Source organism: Brachyistius frenatus, unplaced genomic scaffold, assembly GCF_029030835.1.
Source record: "Brachyistius frenatus isolate BFR_SWC_R1_liver_20210118 unplaced genomic scaffold, ASM2903083v1 Contig_222, whole genome shotgun sequence".
Taxonomy (NCBI): Eukaryota; Metazoa; Chordata; class Actinopteri; family Embiotocidae; genus Brachyistius; species Brachyistius frenatus.
Genome location: NW_027210821.1, coordinates 378,351 through 400,883, shown reverse-complemented (window position 1 = coordinate 400,883; position 22,533 = coordinate 378,351). Strand labels below are relative to the sequence as shown.

Genomic DNA, 22,533 nt, shown 5'->3' with positions numbered 1-22,533 from the left:
AAAGTTACTGAGGTATCCTACAAAGAGGAATCAAAACACATTTGAATTCTTCCCTTCATGCTTTTTTCACATTTAGAGGATTTTGTAAAAAAAGGTTGAACTTTGTATTTCTGCTTTGTTGAAGGCAGATGATGTCAGCAGGGGTGTTTGAATGTTCGTAAATCTGCTTATTTATTGACTGTAGTCACGTGGCTGAAGACTGACCGTGCAGCAGTGCGCATTACTGAACAGTAGAGGTCAGTATTGGAGCACAAAATGAGACATATACTGTTATGTTTTTCTTATGAAAATGAAGCTGACACTCATGATCGGTGATTACCAGAAACCACCACGTACTGCAGCACAGCAGCAGTCAGGTGTGAGTACCTGTGCGAGTGAGGGAGGTGCTCTTGGCGGCGGCGGTGGCGGCAGACGGCTCGTTCCTCTGAGGCGTGCCCTCCAGCAGGTTGTGCAGACTGCGAAAGCTGCCTGTCAGATTGCTCAGGAGGCTCTCCTTCCTGGGGCTGTCCTTGGCCGGCAGACCGGCGCGGCTCACGTGGGCGGGTGAGTCAGCTGCCGTGTCACCGCTGGTGTAGCTTAGCGACTGGTAGGGATGGGAGCCCTGGGGACCAGAAATGTGCAGACAGCTCAGAGGAGGTCGTGTTCACACTAAAGGTTTGTTTATTCCAACAACAGGTGGCGTAAACTGCGTGTGGAAAAAGGTTGAGCTGAGTAACCTGAACAGAAACCGAGCTGGTGTACAGTAAACGCATCACACTTTAACTAAAGAGGAGGATGTCATCTCTAATCCTTCCTGGCTTTCAAAGAGTGGGATCACCTTCACGGCACAGTGAGGACAGTCTGCTGTGGAGCGTCTCCTTCCATTAACGATATCCATAATGTTCCCTTTGGCACAGTGTTTCAAGGCTGTAACTTCACTCCATAAAAGGTCAGAAAATATTAGAGTTCAAGATAACGACTTTACTTTTCTTGTTTCGTCCAACCAACAGTCCAAAGGAGTTACATTTCTAATCAGCTTTAAAAAAAAGTTTTAGCATTTTTACTTGAAAAACAGAAAGGGTAAGATAATATCTTTAAACCTTGAATTCTCTCCATATCGCACCATATAATTCTCCACCTTTGGGAAGTGAAATAACCAGGCTGCCGTTGACAAGAAACAGACACATTTCTGTTAAACACATGCCTCTCAGACGGTGCCGATGTATAAAGAAGTCCAATAAATGTCTAAATTGTAGAAGCAAAGAATTGATCTAACATTAAATGTAATTAGCTCGCAACCTAATAAGCTACATTTTCAGTTTCTGTCAGTGACCACTAATGCTACCAAACACACATTATAGCTACACACATGAAAAATATGCCACTTAAATTACTGTAAATAACATTTTAAACATGCAAACTAAATTCCCTGATATTCCAAGACTTGGGACAAAAAATGATGACTTTCCCTGTCTGGAAAAGAGTTTTTAGAATTCCCTTAAATTCCAGATGGTTGTTTTACGATATGCACATATTAATAAATGATGCCTGTAAATGTATGAAAATGTGGATGCTTGTGTATGAAGTTCATTTATGAGTGAAAGAATGGGGAAATACAAACTACATCTCAGACTTGTACCTTTATTCTGAGAGCAGACTCGCTGTGTGCATGCGACTTGGACAGTTTCCTCATGATCTCCACTCCGCTCACCGGACCCGAGTTGGCCTCTTTGGGTGGCGGTCGGCTGCATGCTCCCTCCAACAGCATGGTGTGTTCACTCACTGTGGCTTCACAATAATTACATAGAATAAAACTCCAAGAAAAAAACGGGTGAAAGCCTGCGATAAAGAATCTGACCACTATCAGTCATCTCTACATCTCAGGTCTATTTCTATGCAAACGCTGAAGAGCTAAAGGTGAAGAGTTTCGCAGCCCATCTGTGGTACCAGATGGGCTGCTCGCTGTAATATCAGCCCTCTGAGAGCTGTAAGTTCCCACCTGCGTCAAATTCAAATTCAGCCCCATCGGCGCTGGTGTCGCTCTGCAGCGCGGCCCCGTTGTCCAGGCCCTGGATGGTGTCCCCGAGGTTCTGCTGGGGCTCTTTGGGTTTGGTGAGCTGGTTGGGCCTCATCAGACCGATAGCCTTGAAGCCCTGCGTGACCACGATGAATTTCATCCACTGTCTGGCCAAAGCCACCAGGCCCTTCTTCAGAGTGACGAGGGCCGGGACGCCGTCGTTCTGGGACGAGAGAGCAGAGATGGATCAGTGCCACCGTTTCACTCTGCTAATGGATTCATCTGAACGGTGAAGGAGAGCCAAGAGACCCGAAGATCTTTGACAGCAGGTGCCAGTTTTTGTTTTTGAGACCACATAACTTAATCTTATTGTTACTACTTGATGTAAGATGGCGTCGTGCTAGTGGCAGCAGCTCCTCCTGTGTTTTAGGTTTATGTCTTTTTTCTGAGTTGTTTTTCTTTCACGTTTTGTTACGTGACGGTCAGGCAATGGGCCGTAACTTTTTTTTTTTCCACTTTTCTGTTACTTTTTTCCCTCTTTGTAACAGAGAGCCACACGCAGTGGACTGGGGGCATTGTTTACTCTCACGATCAGCTGAGTAAACCGCTGCTGCTGCCTGGAGCGAGGCCTGAAATCCCGGATGAACTGCCGAGAAGACGTCGGGGTCGCAGAGCTGGCGCTAAGTTGAAGGTGAAGAGGAGGAAATTCAACACCATTAATTAAACAATACCAGTGATTTTAATGGGGAACGTAAAGTCCTTGGCCAATAAGACGGATGAGCTCGGTGCGCTCATAAAGACCCAGAGGGAGTACCGTGAGTGCAGCCTCGTGTTTCACTGAGGCATGAAGCTAAATGAGACTAAGCTTCTGACTCAGCATCCCGGTGCATTTTTGGCAGTTACTGGAGACTTTAACCAGTCTGGATAAAGTACTGCCAACTTTTCACCAGTACGTGAACTGCCCCACACGGAACAATAAAACCCTGGATCTTCTGTATGCTAATTTAATGGATGCATATAGTGCTACTGTGGACACAGGAGGCTAAAGACGCCCTGCAGGACTGCTTTGAGTCCACGGACTGGGATGTGCTGTGTGGACCACATGGGGAGGACATCAACAGCATGACGGACTGTATCACAGAATACATTAAATTCTGTGAACACACCACCGTACCATCCAGGACTGGACACTGCTTCCCCAACAACAAGTTGTGGATCACCAGTGACCTGAAGGTGCTTCTTAATCAGAAGAAAGCAGCCTTCAGGTCTGGGGACAGGGAGGAGCTCAGGAGAGTGCGACCTGAAGGAGAAGCTCAGGGAGTGCAAGGACTCCTACAGGAGGAAGCTGGAGGCCAAACTCCAGCAGAACAACGTGAGGGAGGTGTGGACCGGTATGAAGGAGATTACTGGGTTCAAGGGGAGAGAGAGACAACCAGGGGGAACCTGGAGAGGAACAATGAGCTAAACTCTTCAACAGGTTTAGTTCACAGCCCTCATCTGTCTCCACACACCACACCTCCCAAACACCTCTGCTGCCTTCCCCTCTGCCCCCTCTGTCCCCCCTGGTGAGCTGCATGGAGACAGAGCCCTCAACATCAAAGCCCTTATTACCTTATTGCTTTACCTGTATCTATAATGCTGCTGTAGCGATTAGGATTAATTGTGGGATTAATAAAGAAAGTACCTCCCTACCTACCTATCTATCTATCTATCTATCTAATCATAAGTGTACGTGGTGAAGGTGAGAGCTTTGTGAAAGTCACCATGGTGGCCTCCTCGATGACAGAGTAGTCGGCCTGCTGCAGGTAGCGGTGCAGGATGTTACAGAGCATACAGGAGGGGTTCTCATGCAGGTAGCGGGCCCGTTTGGTCACACGGTTGTACTTGCTGCGGATCGGGATGTGGATGCTCTTTTTCTGAAACGACAAAATGTATCAAGAAAAGTTAAAAGTGTGTAACAACTTTTTGATTGACAGACAGATTTAAAAGCTACCAGCTACTTAAAAGATATTTGTTTAATTCATGAGACATTGCACACTCTTGACGTGTCCACACACGTGTTTCTGACCTCGAGAGCTTCCGTCATGATGCAGCCCATGACAGCACACACACGCAGTGTTCCCTCCATGTCCAGTTTGCGGAAGGAAGACTTGAGCTGGTCGATGGGAACCAGCCAGGCTCCGATAGCCGGCGTGGCCGTGCTGAGAAGGTTCAACTGTCTAAAAACACACAACAGACAGAGAATCATGATCAATAGATCCTCAAACATATATTCATACTTCTATGTTTTTCTCGTCTTCTAAAGTCCTAAAACCGGAAAAATCTGAATGAATATGTCCGCAACTTTTGCTCTGTTAAGAATTGATTTACTTTCTTTTGAAGACACCATTGAGTTGAGTTATAATTAAACCCAAAACTAAAAGCGAATGACCAGTGAACTTGTCGTGCTTCAGCCAGTGACGGTGAAGTGTGGCTGATGTTATTTTGAACTCTGATAAGTTTGTGATCAGATTTCCTACCTGGAGATGGCCTCTGAAGGTGAGCGCACGTTAGTAGGAGCAGCGAAACTGAACCAGATCTCTCTGATGGTGAGCTTCATGCTGCTGGAGTCGGGCGGTGGAGGCATGAGGGGGAGGTCTTTCTTCAGGTCGTCAGATTCGACCCCTTCATCCTGCGGAGCAGAAGAGAACAGGATTTAACAGGAAGTGCTGCTTCGTCACAGTCGACCAGATTGGAAGTTCGATTTTCCATCAAGATGTTTAAGATCAAAATGGATTCTGGTTTGTTGACTTTAATCTCTTCGCTCTCAATCAGATCACATCAAATCTGACTTTAAAGAAAAGTCAGGCTGATGTGTCCTTTGTTTCCACTCCTCAAGTCTGTTATTTTGACCTTCTACTGTAAAGTCTCGACAGCCCATCTGGAAACACTTGCCGGGTGCCGCTGCAGGACAACCACCTGTGTCTTCACCCAGTTTATGTCCCCGACACATCTGTTTCTGTTCAAGCCGTTGGTCCAGCCACTATTATGTTGTTGTTCATAAGCACCTGTTTGGTATAAATTGTTGATCGTGCCTTCTTCCTTCTATTTTCATTTGGAAAGTGGTCTGTTATTTAGTTGCTCACTTTAACAACATACAAATTCCTCAGTGGGTTATTTTACTATTAAAAAAAAAAAAAATGTTGGGAGATCTAAAACATGATATTTCATATTATCAGATTAAACAATAACTGTCACAGACAAATGTTTGTATCCAACATTTAAATGTCTGACATCTTTGCACAGTAATGTACATAAGCTGATGCCAAAGGAAGATGTGGAGTTGAACTGTGCAGCCTTAAACTATGATGCTAAAACATGGAGATGAATTATGTTTGAGCTCGTTGAATACAGCAGAGTTTAAGATCTACGTCCGCCTTCTTTCATCCACTTCGCAGCAGCAGAGGACATTGTTGTGCACCTCACCTGGTCGTCTGAGTCCGAGTGCTCATTGACATCGGAGGCGGGACTTATTGTGTCATGCGGCAGGTTGTCATCGGACACGTCAGTGCTGTAACCACTTCCTGTCTGAGAGCCTGTAGAGCCGTTGGACTTGGACATTCCCGTCTTCCCTCCAGCATCCGAGCGGCCCATCACACCGAAGGTGTTGTAGAGGACGGCTCCGGACTGACGCCCGCCTGCGACACATCGTGCAACACGTTCACACATCTGCACACGAACGCCCGACATCCTCGTCTCGTCTTTAACGCTGTGATATTCCTACGACGAGTCGGGATCGGTTTACCTTTCACCGTGAGGTTCTCGATGCCACATTCAAACATGATCCAGCCCCATTTCTCCAGAGACGTGGCGGAGCGTCCCAGATCGCCCGCCGCGGCCTGAGCGTCGGTTTCATCCACCAACGAGAACTCCTCCAACTCCTCCAGGCCGAACAGCACTTTGGACTTCTCAAAGGGGATCGCTGTGATGGCACATGTGCCGATGTCTACGGGAGGAGAAGGAGCAACGCAACTGTTAGAAAGGGACATTTCAAATACCTCACTTTTCATTTAAAATCACTTCATAAACACAAAATGTACTAAAAGCCTTTACCCTTAAAATGGCCCTTTTTTTTTTTTTTACAAACTGTCTGTGGACAACTCAAACAGCACATTAACAAGGAGGTTATAGGTGAATTAAAAGATCAGGGTCAGACTTTCAAAAAGGTAGGGCAGTAACAATCGCGATCGTTTTACCTGACGATTCATTGTCTTCCAACTAATTGTGATTAACGATTGATTTTCCTCTTCCTGTTCATTTTATGCCACTATTACAATATAAGCATGATCATACCTTAATAACAGACCTTGTGAAGAAGAGAACAATGGAAAATATAAACACAAAATTGTGTTTGCCGCTTAGAGGTTGCACACGGTGGGGAACAGTATTTAAAACAAACAATGTAATTCTCCACTCGTGTGGCATTAAAACACAGCAGATGATGAAGTGACAATATTAAAAAAGTGCCAGTCAAAATATAAACAGCGTGAAAACAGAGATGGAAATAGGATGATTTCTGTCAGCTGATGAATGGAAATAATTCTGCAACGATGATGTAAAATAATTACAAAAATAATGATGTCATAATTGTGATTCTCTTGAAGCGACCTGTGGAGTCGAGGCCGCGCAGCTGGCTGTGGATGCGGTGGACGTTGAGCCTCGCAGCGATCTCTTTGCCCTTCTCGATGCCGGCGTTGGAGCGCAGCGAGCCAGAAGACTGAGGCTGCATCTTGGTGGCCGAGGCGTACTTCTCCAACATGACGGAGGGGCGGCCATGTTCTGTGGTGTTGGGGGTCTCCTCCACGATTCCCCTGGAAGGAGCAGACGGAAAACGTGTTATGTTCGGGCTAGATTAGATCAGAATTTAGATTTTCTTTTTTTTATTCTAAAATTAAACATTTTCTCTGGAAAGACTCCTGAAAAAGCACAGCGTGTAAAACACACACACACACACACACACACACACACACACACACACACACACACACACACACACACGGCGGCATTTACCGGTTCATCCTGAACTGGGTGGCGATCCTGTCGAAGCACAGCGCCACCAGAGACACGTGTGTGACACACTTACTGGAGCAGGACGGGGAGCCCTCCTCTACGGAGGCCTGCAGGAGGCAAAGGTTCACCTGCACGGGAGAGACAACAAAAACAAACTGAACGGGAAAATACGGCTCTCTGTGGACATAAATTATAATTATGTCCATGAGAATATACTTAAAAAGACAAATTATAGTGCCACAAGGATCAATAGCACAGTAACAACTATTAGTCATGCTGCATGTGAGGCTATTTTCCCCAAATGTAAGACGGCAAACGTAAAATCAATACTGCTGTCAACTCAAATATAAGGACTTTATTAAGCAGCCATATAAGCGATTCACAGCTCCCATTCAGAGGACAGGAAAAGTAGAATCTGATTGGCTTTGAGAGTTCAGGCTGCATCTCAAAGGTAAAATGTTTGCTTCCAAATAAAATAAAAAAATAAATAAAAAGTTTTAATAAGTAGGCCATCCGTTATTGTTCTACACAAAAGCAGAGCGCGTTGTTTCTTCACTGTTTGAATGTGAAGTGATCTACGGCAGCGCTGGTGATTCTCGAACCTCTCCTGGTCGGAGCCCATTTGTGAGGAGCACCGGTGGCCTCTCATTATTCCGGGTCACGGGTCTCACCTTGGGGATGGAGACGTTGGCTTGGAGGCCCTTGATTTTCACATTATCCGGTTTGACGGACAGGTCTGTCTGGCCGTGGGAGGTGTTGAGGGAGCCGGGGGTCGTGCCCTCTGTCTTGGAAAGCTTATGCTCCTGCTTGCCTGTTTGGCTCTGTGCGGATCCGGAAACAAAAAAAAAAACCCAGGGAGGGAGATCAGTCGCCGGAAAGTAAGAGCACTTCAAGTCACTTTTAGAAGTTGATTGTGTTAAATCTGGTTTAGATCGTCAAGCTGCTCTGTTCTCATTCTCATGACTGCACTCACAGACTCGGTGACGGTGGACTTGCTGATCTGATAGGCTTCGTTGAGGACTTTCCCGTGGAGGTCGTCCAGGATGGCAGCTGGGTGTCGGATACTCGCAAAGTGGACCATGGACTCGATGTACCTGAAACAAACCGAACACAGACAGCTGAAACACAACTAAAAGTCTCACCGAATTATAAACATTTAGTTTTATGTTGAGTTACACTTGTAAAACACGAACTGTAATGATGACCAGCACATATAGAGCCTGATTTACTAAGACTTTAAATAAAGGATATTAAATTGCATGTTTATTCTAAAAGTTTGCACATTTATTTTGCACCCGTTTTGCAGGTGATTTACTGAGTGATTGCGTAATTTATTTCAGATGCAAATTGCTTCATTTAAATTAGCTGTTTATGTGTTTTAAAGTGATTCCAGCCACCAAAACCAGAACAACCGGAAAAGGAAATTTGATCCCATTGAATCAGAGGTAATAGTGGAGGAGGCCAAGAAGAGCATTGTTGAGCTACAGCAAATAAATATAAATATAACAGGAAGAAACGCTATGTGGGAGATAATCAGTGAGAAAGTCAATGTGGGAAAAACAAAAAGATCAATAGATGAAATTAAGAGTAGATGGCAAAATATTAGGAGAAAAATCAAATTGAAATTGTTTTATAATAAAACAGGAGGTAGCTCGTCTTTGTTGTTGGCTGAAAATCATTCAGTTCATTCAATAACTCAGAAATATCATCTCTGGAGAGACGATACGTCTGAGTGATTTCTGCCTCTGACATCAGAAATGTTTCCACCTTCTCTACGTAGTCTTTGGTTTCCTGCGTCTCATCTCAACACAAAAAGATCAGCCGTCTCTCCTGATGTTCATCGGATTGAAACCTTCAGTCGTACTAAAATACACAACAATCACTTGTCCTATATTTACTGTCAGCTTTAGTAAATATCGTTACAGGTAAAGAATTTATCTATCTGCATTTCCCCTCCCATTATTTTGCATGTTCAAGTAGAAACGCCCAATATTACATATGTATTCAGAAAAACACGCAAAACATGCGTTAAACTGCACATTTGAAAGACGTCATCCTCTCTGCACGTCGTTAGTAGATCAGTTTGGACATGTTTTTGTTGGTGGTGTAAAATTTACATGTGATTTTACACCCGCAGACCTTTAATAAATCAGGCCCACAGAAAGTCATGTAAACCTTGATTTACTGGGTCATTACTTGGATGTTGGCCTCTTTTCAAACTTGTCTTTCCAAACTGCACTAACCATGAGTAATGCTTGTGAGACCCATTGTTAATCCAGAGCTGTCGGTCTTCAGCAAACCAAAGATTCACACTGCCAGACCATCAGGAATGAGATCAGACTCTGATGCAGCGTCAGCAGAATTTTAGACCCAAGATGCAGTGTGCACGGAGATTGAATTGGCTTAAGGTCAAATCTTAGCCTCGGGCTAAAAATATCCCCGAACTAAGAAAAGTGCAGCGTGAGAAAGAGTCCGGGGCCGCCGCCAGGTTAACCTTTTTTTAATTCGATCACTCAAATTGACATTTAAAAGCTAGTTTTAAGGGCAGCATGATAAACAGTCAAATAAAACACACTGGAGGAAGCCTGGTTCTTACCTGTCCAGGGATTCGGCCACGAGAGGCGTGAGCACCACGTTGATGGCCCCCTTCACCTCCACGATGGCAGTGGTCCTGGTCTGAGCGAGGGGCTGCTCCAGCGTCCAATCATCCGTGGTCGTGTCCTCGTCTGTGTTCTCCATGGCCCTCTTATCCAGCGGCGTGTACGGTGTGCTGTGAAGGAACAGAGACGCTCTTACATCCGGCTTTAAACACACTGAAAGGACGGCGTGAGGTCGGACATCACTGGTGAATAATAATAACAATAATGATTATTGGTTGCAAACGGATCATTCCTGTTTATAATTATGGGCACTGAAATTCCACATTGGTGAATCTCTGTGTAATCATATTTACCAAAAAACAACTTCTCTATGTGGATATGTTTTAAAAATTTCTGAACCGAGGTAGTGAAATAAATGTGCTTTAAATACCTGTTGTTTTCTCCCATCAGCTGAAGTCCTCTATCAAACAGAGAGCTGGCTGAAAGGCCCTGCTTTATCACCTGTAATGCAAAAGTAAATGTTAAACTAGTAAAATGGGTGAATGTATACATGCAGTTTAAGCATTAACAGTATTACAGATGACAGATAATCCTGCTGCAGCTACAAGCCAAAGGGTGTAATAGGGTAGTAATAAGTAAGTAATTGGGATGGGACATGATTTCTTAATATGCCATTAGTATGTGCGACTATAATTCTTCCTTATTTCCCGTTTTTACCAGCGCCTGGTTGTGATTATTTTGTCAGAAGATGGCGCTAATTGGTCTAAAAGCTGTCTGCAAGCCGCCATTAAACAACATACGGAGAAGAAGAGCACATTGCAATCATTCTCTGGAGCTTTGCAGATAAAACTGTGTGGAGCTGTGAGATTAGACGTCACGCTGCGAACAGGAGAAGACAACTAAAGCCATCGAAAAGTCGAGTATTCGGTTAATAATCGAATAGTTTGGTTTGAAATGCCCATCCCTAAAAGGTAATAAATTCAAGTCCAAGACCTTAAAGCTCGGGACAGAGAGCTGATCAAAAGAGGCGGAGCTCTCTTCGCTGGTGGGCGTGTCCAGATCGAGGGGGCGGTGCAGAGAAGATTTGGAGGTCCGTTTGTTGGTGGGCTGCTTCACAGACCAGTTGGAGACCTGAAGAGAAACATGTAAAACGTCAACACGCTGAAAATGAACGAGCCCAATAATGTTGTCGTTTTAAGACTTCATATGAACGAATGTTGTTTTTTTTCCTGGAGAGCAGCAGAAGACTTCACCTGGTAGTGGGCCAGGTAGGTCTGGTAGCAGGCCATGACGTGGGGCTGCCGTGTGACCAGGCCCGGCTCGGCCATCTTCTCCGCCTCCACCGAGCTCTCCTCCTCCATGGCCAGCGCCGAGACGAAAGAGGCCTGGGACGTGTGGCTGTGCAGCGGCTGGGGGGGCAGCGGGGGAGGGGAGGCAGCGGGAGAGGACGCGGCTCGGTGATGAGCTCCCCGTTCAGGACGTAGGTGAGGGGACCCTCCACGCTGTGGTAGATGGAGCTCCGGCTGGAGAAAGGGAATCAGAGGAGTACGTTGAGGTTTGGTTTCAACTCGGGTGTTTTGGTGGAAAATGGTGTTTTGTTGCACTTGAATACGACTCCTCTTTACAATCCCTTCAAACTCTGAGTGCTGTTAATAACAGTCATTTAGCAGCGTTACACAATGTTGAAAAAAGTCTGCCCGCCTAGTTTCTCGCTCTCGAACTCTGCTTCATGTTCCCGCAGGCTCCTTCCAGCTGAAAACTTTCCACGCGAGCAAATTGATTATTTGTGGAGGCTGTATCAATGAAAAGGCGTGCTGAAATCAATGACAGAACAATTTATGGTAATAGAAAAAATGACGAGGTACCTGCAGAACAAGAGCGAAATCCAATTTGCAAAACACAGCAGCAGTTAAGTGGCTGCGTGTGGATCAAACATCTCATTTGCTGCAACGCCTCAACATCTCAACATCCCATCAATGCCTGCGTGATCGAATCACGGTAATAAATGGAGGCTGCAAAGTGTTCGGCTTCGGGGCGCGTCGCTTTAAACGATGACATTCATAACATGTTGGGTGTTAAACGTAAAAATGACGTGACGCGGTTCATGTATTCCTGCTCGTTGTTCCACATGGACGTTTTACAATTAATTATTGTGACGTAAACATGTGTTCACGTCTTGTTGTTACAGCCACTCCAAGATGTCGGTTGTCTGTTTTCAAAAAGCACAACGTTTCTATATTTTTTTTTGCTTCTACAATTAAAAAAAGAAAAAAAAGTCAAAACTAATTCAATGCATGTTTTTGTAAAATTGAAAGTGAAAATTTGATGCCTGAAAAATCAAATTCTTGCCTTCATCTTAGCATGTAAATCATAAATCTAAATTTCTTCATAACGACTCTTGAACATTATTTATAAGTGGGAACACTAAGAAATCTGCCAAGGTCGGAACTTTCCCTCGTCAGGTCATTAATTCCTCTGCTCATACAGCTGAGAGATAAGAGACTCTTTGATGTTCCTGCGAGCTGTCTACCATCCACCATCACCTTAATCCCATTCTTAACCTTGTACTTGATCCGACCATCCACCTCGTCTCCTCTGGAATTTTCTAACTCTTTAACTTTGAGAACTTTTGGGAGCTTGGCTGAAGCGTATTTCCTTCGGTGTGTTTTCATCTGGGCTGACCTGTAGGTCTCCATGTGGTACGGCGGCTGCTGCGGCTGCTGCATCTGCTGCCTCCTCTTCTTCTTGCGGCCCGGGTACGTCCCCGGGCCCTCGTCGGCGCTGCTGATCGGCTCGAAGTCCTCGGCGGCAGAGAAGTAGGCCTCGCTGTCGGCCACCGACATGCTGGAGTCGGCGGAGCGGTACTGGTGGAAGGTGTTGGAGTCCGCCGACGGCGTGAAGGGGAAGGAACCGTAGCTCCTGCGCTGACGGGGAGAGTCCAGGACGTTCTCGTCGCTGCGGGACACCTCGCTGCTGAACTGGACGCCTCCCGACAGCACCGGAGGAAGCTTCTCTGTGAAGACGGCCGCCGACAGGCTCTTGGTGCTGCCCAGCCGACTGGAGTGAACAGAGGACTGGCGCTTGAGGGGGGAGCAGAGGGGCGAGCGCACCGAGGACCGGTCCTGAGAGCTGTTGGGGGACACCGGGGAGACCTCAGGAACGTCCCCCAGCGTGCTGCAAAGCAACAGGAGAAAATAAAATCACTTGGGGACCAATCTACTCACGGTTTGTGTAAAAATCACCTGAAAACTTCACACCACCCACAAAAAAGGATGACATCTTTCAGTTTAACAGGCGTTTAGCATGTTTGTCTGAATACATATGTAATATTGGGCGTTTCTACTTGAACATGCAAAATACTGGGAGGGGAAATGCAAATAGATAAATTCATCACCTGTAATGATATTTACTAAAGCTGACAGTAAATATAGGACAAGTGATTGTTGTGTATTTTAGTACGACTGAAGGTTTTAACCAGGTGAACATCAGGAGAGACGGCTGATCTTATTGAGAAGGTGGAAACACTTCTGGTCTCTCCAGAGATGATATTTCTGAGTTATTGAATCAACTGAATGATGATTTTCAGCCAACAACAAGGATGAGCCACGCAATACCAGCAATGACGAAGCTTCTTATGACTCAGCATTTTCTTGCCTTGGAGTCATTCCAGCGTGTCGCTGCTGGGATATCCCAGTCCTGTTTTCCAGGTGTGCTGTCACGGGTGCTGAATGCTCTGTAGCGTCACAGGTAGCTTCATAAGGTTCCCACTGAATGAAACCAAGTCACCTGGTCCTCACAGACAGATCTGGACCTGCTGCTTAGTCTTTGTTTAAGCATCTCATCCATCGTCCCTCCGATTTTATTATTAAGCCAATTTTTATTTTTCGCCTAAAATCTTCCCTTAATTTCATCTATTGATCTTTCTGGTTTTCCAAAGGCATTGACTTCCTGTTATATTTCTTTGCTGTAGCTCAACAATGCTCTTATTGACCTCCTCCACTATTCAATGGGATCAAATTTTCCTTTTGCAGTTGATCTAGTTTTTTCATGGCTGGAATCACTTTAGAACACACAAACCCTTCATTTAAATAGAACAATCTGCACCTGATATCAACGACATGTTTACTCTTCGTAAATCACCTGCAAAACGGGGGCAAAAATTATTTGCAATCTTTTGGAATAAACACGCAATTTGGTACCCTGTATTTAAGGTCTTAGTAAATCAGGCTCTACAGGAAGTGTATGGTCATTAAATCTACCTGACTATAAACAATGTGCAACTCCAACCAGGCTGTAAATCCTGGTTGTGCTGCTAATGATCATATATCAGAGTAAATTGCAGCGGTCGTTTGTTACTCACTCAGCGGGGCTTTTTCCGTTCATGGGGAACATGCGTTCTTCCGTGCTCGGCGACGGCGTGTCTCTCTCTCCGGCCAGCAGCGGCAAGGCGGCGCTGGACGAGCTGTTTTCTTCAGAGGAGGAGGCGGAGCTGTGGGACCGCAGGGGCACCTGGAGGCTCAGGTGCTGCTGAGCCCGCCTCTCAGGCAGCTCGGGAGGCAGGCAGGGGGAGCGCGAGTCCGTTTTCAGTCCGACGACCCTCCCTGAGAACACACAGAGAAAACCAACTTTAACTAAATCTTGTGGCCTCACGTCGGTGTTTTGTTAGGAAATAGTCACACGCAGATGAAAAGTTCAATGTATCATCATATATCCAAAACATTCTCAGTTAATACACAATATATGTAGAAAGAGAAGTTCTCGTTGTGTCAGGAACAAATTAAAACAGTGTAGATTTTAATTATTCTTTATTTTACATAAAACCCTCAAGCATCTCCACGGAGGATATCAGGAAATGTAGAATGAATTTAAACACATCCATACCATCCACTTTGGGCGTCTCCTTGGTAATGATCCACTCCCCGGGCTGCAGCAGGGACTGGCCGTAAGACATGTCTGACTCGGTGCTGGAGGAGGAGAACGCGGACGAGGAGGAGGGCGTCAGCTCCTCCAGCTTGAAGAAGTCCAGGCCCATGTTGGTGCCGCCGAAGAACCGGCAGCCTCCGAGGCAGCCGCAGCGGTTCCTGCTGCGCTTGTTGCGAATGTTGGCCTCTTCGGGCCACAGGAACCAGAGTCTGGAGGGAGGAGACGGGGGTGGGGGTGGGGGGGGGGGTAATCATCAATAATGAACACATACATGCATATTTCAATTTGACGATATGGCTCTAAAATAATATCACGATATAGCTGGGTATTTGTGCGATAACAACATTCTTGACGATATGATAAAATACAGAAAAATATTTAATTAACTTGATTAACATAATTTATATGTCAGCATAATATTCAAATATTCATTACAAACTAATCAAAAAAGATCTCTCAGTTCTGTAGTTTGTGAAAACCAGTAACTCGAACTGAGAATCAGATCCTGTAAACAACGAGTTGTCGAAACAAGGAACACAAAAGGGCTAAAAAGCTGATCTGGACGGCTGAAAGAAAAATCTAGAAATCTTTTTCTGTGGTAAAAGCTTAAAAAAAAAAAAATCCAACAATAAATGACTGTTTTCTACCTTTTGCTCTGAGCATCGTGTAACTCCAGAAAATGCCTCTGGACCTCACATTTGGCCGGGTGGTCGGCGGCCAGGGCGATATCTGCTGTGATGAGGTTCAGGTTGACCGAACCCGCCTCCAGCCAGAAGGAGCGTCGCAGTAGAGGCGGCGGACCGAGACCCGGCGGCTGACCGAGACCCGGCGGGGGACCGAGACCCGGCGGGGGACCAGGACCGGGACCGGGACCGGGACCAGGACCAGGACCGGGACCAGGTCCGGCCGCCTGCAGCCTGGTCACCTCGCCGTGCTGCTGCTGCTGTTCGATGTACTGCCGGATGTTTACGTCCTGCACCACGGCGCTGATGCCCTCTCCCACCGCCTGGTTGTGCAGGTTGCAGTTGGCTACACGGACAATACCCGTCTGGAGAGGAGAATAAAAACCAAACATCACCAACAATATGTATCTAGTGGAACAAGTTTAACCAAAATGAAGAAATGTTGGGTGCAGATTACCTTGACATTGGCAGCACAGCCGTGCTCCACAAAGAAGAGGTCGACTCCGTCCACGGCCAGCCGAGTCATGGTGTACTTCAGCTCCTCCGATGTGCGACAGTGACCGGGGAGGCAGCTCAGCTGGAAGACAGCCATCATTTAGTACCACAAACTTTTCAAAGAAGACAGGCTGCTCAGTGTGAGACTTTACATACTGCTGCAGAGCCCGTAGCCATGGCTGCTCAGTTGTCAGAAACTAATGAGGGCTTTCAGGCAGGCGTATTTTTAAAAATATCCTTGTTAGTGTTCTCATATAAGCAAGACCGAGTTGTTTCTCTCGGCGTTATTTCACATAGCGCGGTGTTGTGTATGTGTGCTATGTATAGCAGCTGTAAGTACATCAGGAGATGGGAAAGCATGCTTTCTAACTCGTACATTGTTAGAGAAAAAGGTACGCCAGCGGTCTCCGCTTGTTATCCGACCTCGTTTGAACATTTCACACTGGATAGTTCGGACAAACATTCAAATCTCAGCAACAAAAAAACAAAAAAAAACAGCCTCGGGACATAATGATCTCATTTAGCAGCTTCCAGCAGACAAACAGCAGCGAACTAGTTCAAACCACAGCTGGGCAGCTTCAGCGGAGAGTGAAGATGAGGTTCGGGTCTCGGGGTGTGCTGCTCGTTTGTACCTTGGCATCGCAGATCCGCCGGTCGACGCCGTGCTGGCAGATGACGGAGGGCTTCGGTTGTTCTAGCTGGAACTCTCGGGACACCACGTGGAAGACGTACGTCTCGCCCCATTCGATCATGCTGGCCACCTAAAAACATCACAAACACACAAGTTTTGTTTGAAAAAAAACATACTTTATGCCGTTAATACTTTCAGAACAGCTTCTCCTGACAACATTTTTGTGGGAGGAAAAAAAAAAAAACCTCAGGAATTTAAAAGAATTGCAAACTTTTGCAAATGTGACAGAGTTTACATGAATTTGTGTCAATTATTATGATCAGCAGATTTCCAGGAGGGACTGACTGGTAGTTCATACAAACAGGCATCTGAAAAACACACACACACACACACACACACACACACACTCAGCTGACCCGAAGATCCACGAGGTGATGGGGATCTAAGTCTGCACAGATTTATGGGTCTCACATGTCAGAGCGGCTCATAAAACCCACCTGAGGAACGGTGACCCTGCCGGTGAGTCCTCCGGCCTGCATGTCGATGAGCCAGGCGTACTCCAGCGTGTCGCTGCCCAGAGGGATGCCCTGAGCCGAGAACATGGCGTGAGCCCTCATCTGCAGGCCGGACAGACTCAGGTGTCCGTCCCTCAGCACGCCGTCTGCCGTGGGACGCTGCGGGAGGAAGACACGCACATTTCCAGGTAAGATCACAAACTGAACATCCTGTTAACAACTGTGGACTCCCATCTGACCATCTGACCTCTCCTCACACACACGCTGCCTCTACTTATATCCATACTCACACAGTTTTATTTTCTTTATATAGTTTTTCCATTTTCACAATACTTTACTATAATGAATTCGATTAATTTTAATTCACCTACCTATTTGTCTTTACAATTGAGTTATTGCTTGATTAATTAATGTTTCCTCGTCTTTTGTTTTTCCATTTTTCTCCTTTCTTTTAGTTATTCCTGCTCGGTCTTGTTTGTCTGTTTACATATTTGTATTGAACTCTGTTCCTCGCTGCATCGTCCGTGTCATGTCAAGTCCCGTCTAATTTATATTCTCACGTGTCACGTCTTGCTTCAGTAATTAAAAATAAAAACTTAACGGACAAGAATTAAATGTTATAGCTTTTCCAAAAGTGTAACACTTGACTTCTTATTTAAAAAAAGCCCTCCACGTGCCAAAGATTTAAGAAAGAAAATGCTTATTCACCAGAGGACGACTAAACGTTCTCTGTCGGGGATTATGGGAAGTTATTCACTCAGCAGCAAATAGGATCCAACTCACAGCTACAGATTAGAAATGCGGTGGTTATACAACATGCAGCTGCTTATGCAAACGCCTCTATTGCGAGTGTGTTTAACATTATGCAACGCTGACTGCAGGCTTCATTCAGGGTGTTTTCTACGGGCTGAATCAGCCTGTCAGTCAGCAGATTAAACAGTAAATGCTTGTGTATTTATTGTTGAGTTTATTAACACATGAAGGCGGGTAGTCTGTGTTGCTGTACTGGGAAAGTTGCACCAACATGGCTCCTTCACTACTGTGTGCAAAGCTAAGACAGACATTTATTTTTAGTTTATGCTTTCATAGAAATAAAATCTAAATGAAGTTTGGAGCCGATGTGAGCAGCATCAGGCGGCGTTCGTGCGTGTGACTGCTGATACCTGGTAGTTGTCGCTGATGAAGATGTGCATGGGAGACAGGAGCAGCTGAAGCATCGTCTCCTTGTAACCTTTCTTCATCTCGAAACAGAGACGCTCCAAGAAGCCCGACGGACCTTCGGGACCTTCGCTGCTGCAGTGCTGGAAAGTCGGCAAACACACGGAGTCACACGTCAACTTGTTTTGTTAAACACACATGGAGGAATAATTCCTTTCGAGCCAGGAGACGGTGAATGTTCACTGATTTCATTCTTTTTTTTTTTTTTTTGTGGGCACAGAATCTTGATATTTCTGACCGTCTGCTATGAGACATTAAATCTAGATTTCTACATGTTGCATTTCTTTTCTGTGCTCGTCTCCATCTCACGTCTGAAGTTTTATTTCATACTGTAGTGATACAAGGTTTCCTAATCTTTTATCATTTGCTCTCTTACTCTATTCTTAAAACCAGAAAGCTCGCAGTCATCCGTCTCACCATCGGCAGCCGGCCGTGAACTTTATAGAGGTTGATGAGCACGGTGATGTCCCAGGGCCGCAGGTCCAGGGGATGAATGTCTGAGCTGTCCTTCTGCTCGCTGTCCTCCATTCCCAGAGGAGACCAGCCGATGCCCGAGGACGTGGCCGTGGACAACACGGGGCTGGACACCGCCTCCTCAAAATCTGTGTACATGTCGTCCTCTCCGAAATAGTTCTCCTGTGGGAACGAGGAAGAGGAAGAGGAAGAAGAGAGACCGGATATCCGTCAGCCAGAGTCTTACTTATAAAATGATTAGTGACTGATTTAATGATGTCGGTACCTTGATGGAGATCAGAGCTCGCAGCAGAGGCCCGTAGAGGATGATCTGAGAATCCGGGGACATCTCCATCTCCACATGAAGTCTATCCGGCGGCAGCTCCGAGGGGTCGGCGGGGGCCCGGCTGTGAGTGGCCGACGCAGACGTGGAGGTGTAGCGCGGCGGGGCGCTGCGGGGCCCCGAGGTGTGCTCCGGGGGCCGCAGAGCCGACAGCATGGACTCCTCCATCTCCGACACTGGGGAACGCATTCACACCACGTTACGAGAAACAGCCGGATAAAACACGGGAGGAGGTTTTAAAGAGGCGACGCCGAGCGGCGAGCTTACGCGACTGTTTGAGCTGCTCGTCAGCCTTCTGAGGATAAATGGGGTGCCAGGTGTAGTCGATGATGAGCAGGAAGTTGGGCACACTCCAGCAGTCCACCCAGCCGGCTCTGATGTAAGGACGAGAAACATGCGTACAGTCATCACGTTTCATCATCATTGAGAGTACATTTTCCACATCATCATTTGCTTTATGACCCGTTCAGCTGGAGGACACGCAGTCGCGGCAGCAGGCGGCAGAGAGGTCGTGGACCATTTCTCTGCCGCGCCGAAACGCGCCGGTTCAGAAAGCATTCGATCGTAACCTCCCGGGGGGGCGAGTGGGTCTCTCGCAGTGCTACATCACCGGAGTCTGCCTCGGGGCTATACATAATAAATGATCTGGGTGTTGAGTGCACAATGCATGTGTTACCCAAGCAGCAATGCTTCTTCAGCATCTCCTTGAACTTTCACTGACCTTTAGGTCGGCCACTTGCGATGTAGCGCAGGCCTCTGCTATGCACCGTTCTACCGAAGGGATGCAGCACAAGATGGATGTGGAACTGTTCTACTCATGATTATGGGTCTAAATCACTAAGAGCTGGTGTTACTGCAATAACCTAAACTCCAAAAAGAAGAGTTACACCTGTTATAGTTGTACGCATCCCTCAACTGTTGATTCTTAAAGTGAAAAGAAACTAACACAACCCCTGCAGCAATTAGAAAATGTCCCTCTCTTCAAATGTTACCTTTTATTTCATTGAAGTTAAAAAATAGAAAAAGATGAAACGGTGTGTTTGGGAACTCATTGGGCCTTAACTGACTTGTTAAGACTTGTAAGGCAGGTCAGCGTGTTGCGAGGGAGTCATTAGGGACTGACAGCAGATGATAAATTCTCCTCGAAGACCAAGGAAACTGTGTGTTTGAAAGGGAAAAGTAAAACTCTATGTGACTACGAAGGAGCTGCAGTGAAAGTTCAGCTGACAGTGGCGGCGGAGCGTCGTTGCACAGTGCCGTTGCAAACAGGGTCTACCGTAAAAAATCAGCTCTTTCAACAAAAGGTGTGTTTGGAGGCAAACATAAAGCAGCATCGGATGAAAAGAAGCCTGAGCCAAGTGTTGGAGGTGGAAACATGCTGCTTTGAGGTTGCGTGGCAGCCTGTGGCAGCAAAATGGCACAAAAGAATGGATTCAAAATAAATATCAGCCAGTTTGTGGATTCAAATGTCATGCAGTCAGTGAAGAAACTGAAAGTGAAAAGACTCTCGCTCCTACGGAAGCACAATGATCCAAAGGAGACCACGAAATCCACCATCAACAAACACAAGCTGAAGCTTGAAACCTGATTTTATCAGAGATTCTGATCCAGAACATGTTCCTGCAAGACAGCTGAGCGAAACACAGGAAAGAAAGAAAGAAGAGGCTGAAAAGTCCTAATTCAAGAAAGTTGTGATATCTGCCAGACCAGATGTTGTACTCACTCGTTAGGATGCCCAAATTAATTAATTAAAACATGCCACAATTACTATTTTTGTTGGTAAAGTTCAGGAAATAACAAGTAATGTAGCAACAATGGAGGGCTTATTATTTTAATATGTTTGCTGCAGGGGTTAATGTCAGGTAGCTAAACATTTAAAATGACTCTGCATGCTCAACAGAACAGATCAACACTCCAAATGTACCTTTCCTTACATTTACACTATACTGTATAATATATATATTTATAAACCCCTCATAAAGCAATCATATCACTGATGTGCAATATACAATATATCCTGAGAAATTTACAATTAACAATAAAAAATGTATCACCTACGTGCAATAATTATCCATTTTTTTCTTTACATTTCATGTGTAGGTCAAAGGGTGTTTATTTATTTTGTGTATATAGCTTGCTTGTGTGTGATTTTTTTTTAAAAATATTTTAAACATTTTTCTTTTTATTCTATTCTTCTTTCTTTTTTTTTTTACTGTACACATATTTGCAGTTTTCTTTCCCGCCTGTATTCTTAAGCTTTCGTGTGACTACATTTCCCCCCTGCGGGATTAATAAACGCTGATCTCATCTTAAACAAGTCTCTTACATCTCACTTAAAACCAACAGAGGCAGCGACTACTGAAGCAACCGAAGCATGAAAAGTGAAGGATAGTGCTACATTTAGTAGAAAATTACCACCCGCTACCTGGGGAACATTTTCTTTCTACCTCAGCACTGATGTGAGTCAGTGTTACGCTGATGACTCATCCTCCTCTTTACTTCCAAGGTTGAACTCACTCTGCGTGGGTGATGTTCCTCCAGCGGGACTTGCTGGGTTTCGGAGGGGGAGCTCCTTGGTTCTCCCCCGGCATGAACATGTCCGGGGGCAGCTTGACGTTCTGGTAGTCTTTGGCCAGGGTGAGGAGGGGGCAGCGGCTCGGGTGGCACTCGGGCAGGGACAGTCGCATGTCCGTATCTTCGGCCTGAGGAGGACAGAGTGGGCACGCGCCCACGCATGTATGAGAATCCACAGCAAAGACATCTGCATCTCAAACACAGACGATAAACAGTACGTGCAGTCATGCAGGAAAAATCCTGAAAATGTCTGGAACAAACGATATTTATCTACTCACCTTCAAGCTGAAGCGGGTGTGGCAGGTGGTTGGAACAAACTCATTGAAAGGCAAAGTGAAGTCTATATTGAGCGTCTCGCCGCAGGCTGCCAGGTACACTATAGAAGATCAATAATGCATTTGATCAGTCTGCCCTGCTCCAGGAATAAGAGGAGTGTACACTGTACAATATATCATGACTTAATACAGTGAGAGTATCCTGTCATGGCTGCAAGCTGTCAGTGTTCAAGAGGCCTTTAAGTCTCGAGTGCCCTCGTGGCTGCATTTGGATTTTTGTATCATTTTTTTGCTAATGCTCAACAGATACATGATGGTAGGTCTATTTAATACTCTGTACAACTACACTGCAGCTGCAGCTCTCTGCTGCTCAAAAGGCTTTGAAACCTTGAAATGGAAAAACTTGTTTTGTTTTTTTAAATGAAACTTCACTCTTTTAGCTGAAACACAGATGTGTGTTGACCCTGAAGAGGAATTTAGGTTTTTGTGTCAAGATATAAACATATACAAACAAGATTACCTGGTTTGTGTGATTTGAAAATCATTGTATTCTGGTTGTATTTACATTTTACACGTTTACATTTCGTCCCAACTTTTTTGGAAAGGGGGTTGTACATTTACCAGTTTAAAGTAACAAACTGACATCAATGACTGATTTTGATGTCGGTCAAAACATTCAGGGCTCTATTTTATCTTAATATCTTAATAATGTGCCCTTAAAATAGCAGTTAAAAAAAACTGCACCACCAACTTAAGACCAGGTTTGTGTTGGTCAAGC

General features: G+C 45.5%; 1 protein-coding gene across 1 annotated transcript in view; it reads right to left on the bottom strand.

Moving 5' to 3' along the window:
• kiaa1109 (KIAA1109 ortholog) overlaps positions 1–22,533 on the bottom strand; it is a 74,981-nt gene that overhangs the window by 39,591 nt on the left and 12,857 nt on the right. Inside the window, 30 exon segments of the mRNA XM_069719739.1 lie at positions 367–601; positions 1,619–1,767; positions 1,979–2,219; positions 3,760–3,912; positions 4,065–4,215; positions 4,516–4,667; positions 5,462–5,673; positions 5,781–5,981; positions 6,644–6,846; positions 7,046–7,173; positions 7,717–7,866; positions 8,019–8,139; positions 9,642–9,815; positions 10,076–10,146; positions 10,639–10,776; positions 10,899–11,074; positions 11,077–11,168; positions 12,328–12,819; positions 14,006–14,246; positions 14,527–14,777; positions 15,216–15,616; positions 15,709–15,828; positions 16,379–16,507; positions 16,875–17,051; positions 18,056–18,193; positions 18,528–18,746; positions 18,850–19,082; positions 19,174–19,280; positions 21,424–21,608; positions 21,759–21,856. Coding sequence (XP_069575840.1) covers positions 367–601; positions 1,619–1,767; positions 1,979–2,219; positions 3,760–3,912; positions 4,065–4,215; positions 4,516–4,667; positions 5,462–5,673; positions 5,781–5,981; positions 6,644–6,846; positions 7,046–7,173; positions 7,717–7,866; positions 8,019–8,139; positions 9,642–9,815; positions 10,076–10,146; positions 10,639–10,776; positions 10,899–11,074; positions 11,077–11,168; positions 12,328–12,819; positions 14,006–14,246; positions 14,527–14,777; positions 15,216–15,616; positions 15,709–15,828; positions 16,379–16,507; positions 16,875–17,051; positions 18,056–18,193; positions 18,528–18,746; positions 18,850–19,082; positions 19,174–19,280; positions 21,424–21,608; positions 21,759–21,856 — 5,538 coding nt within the window.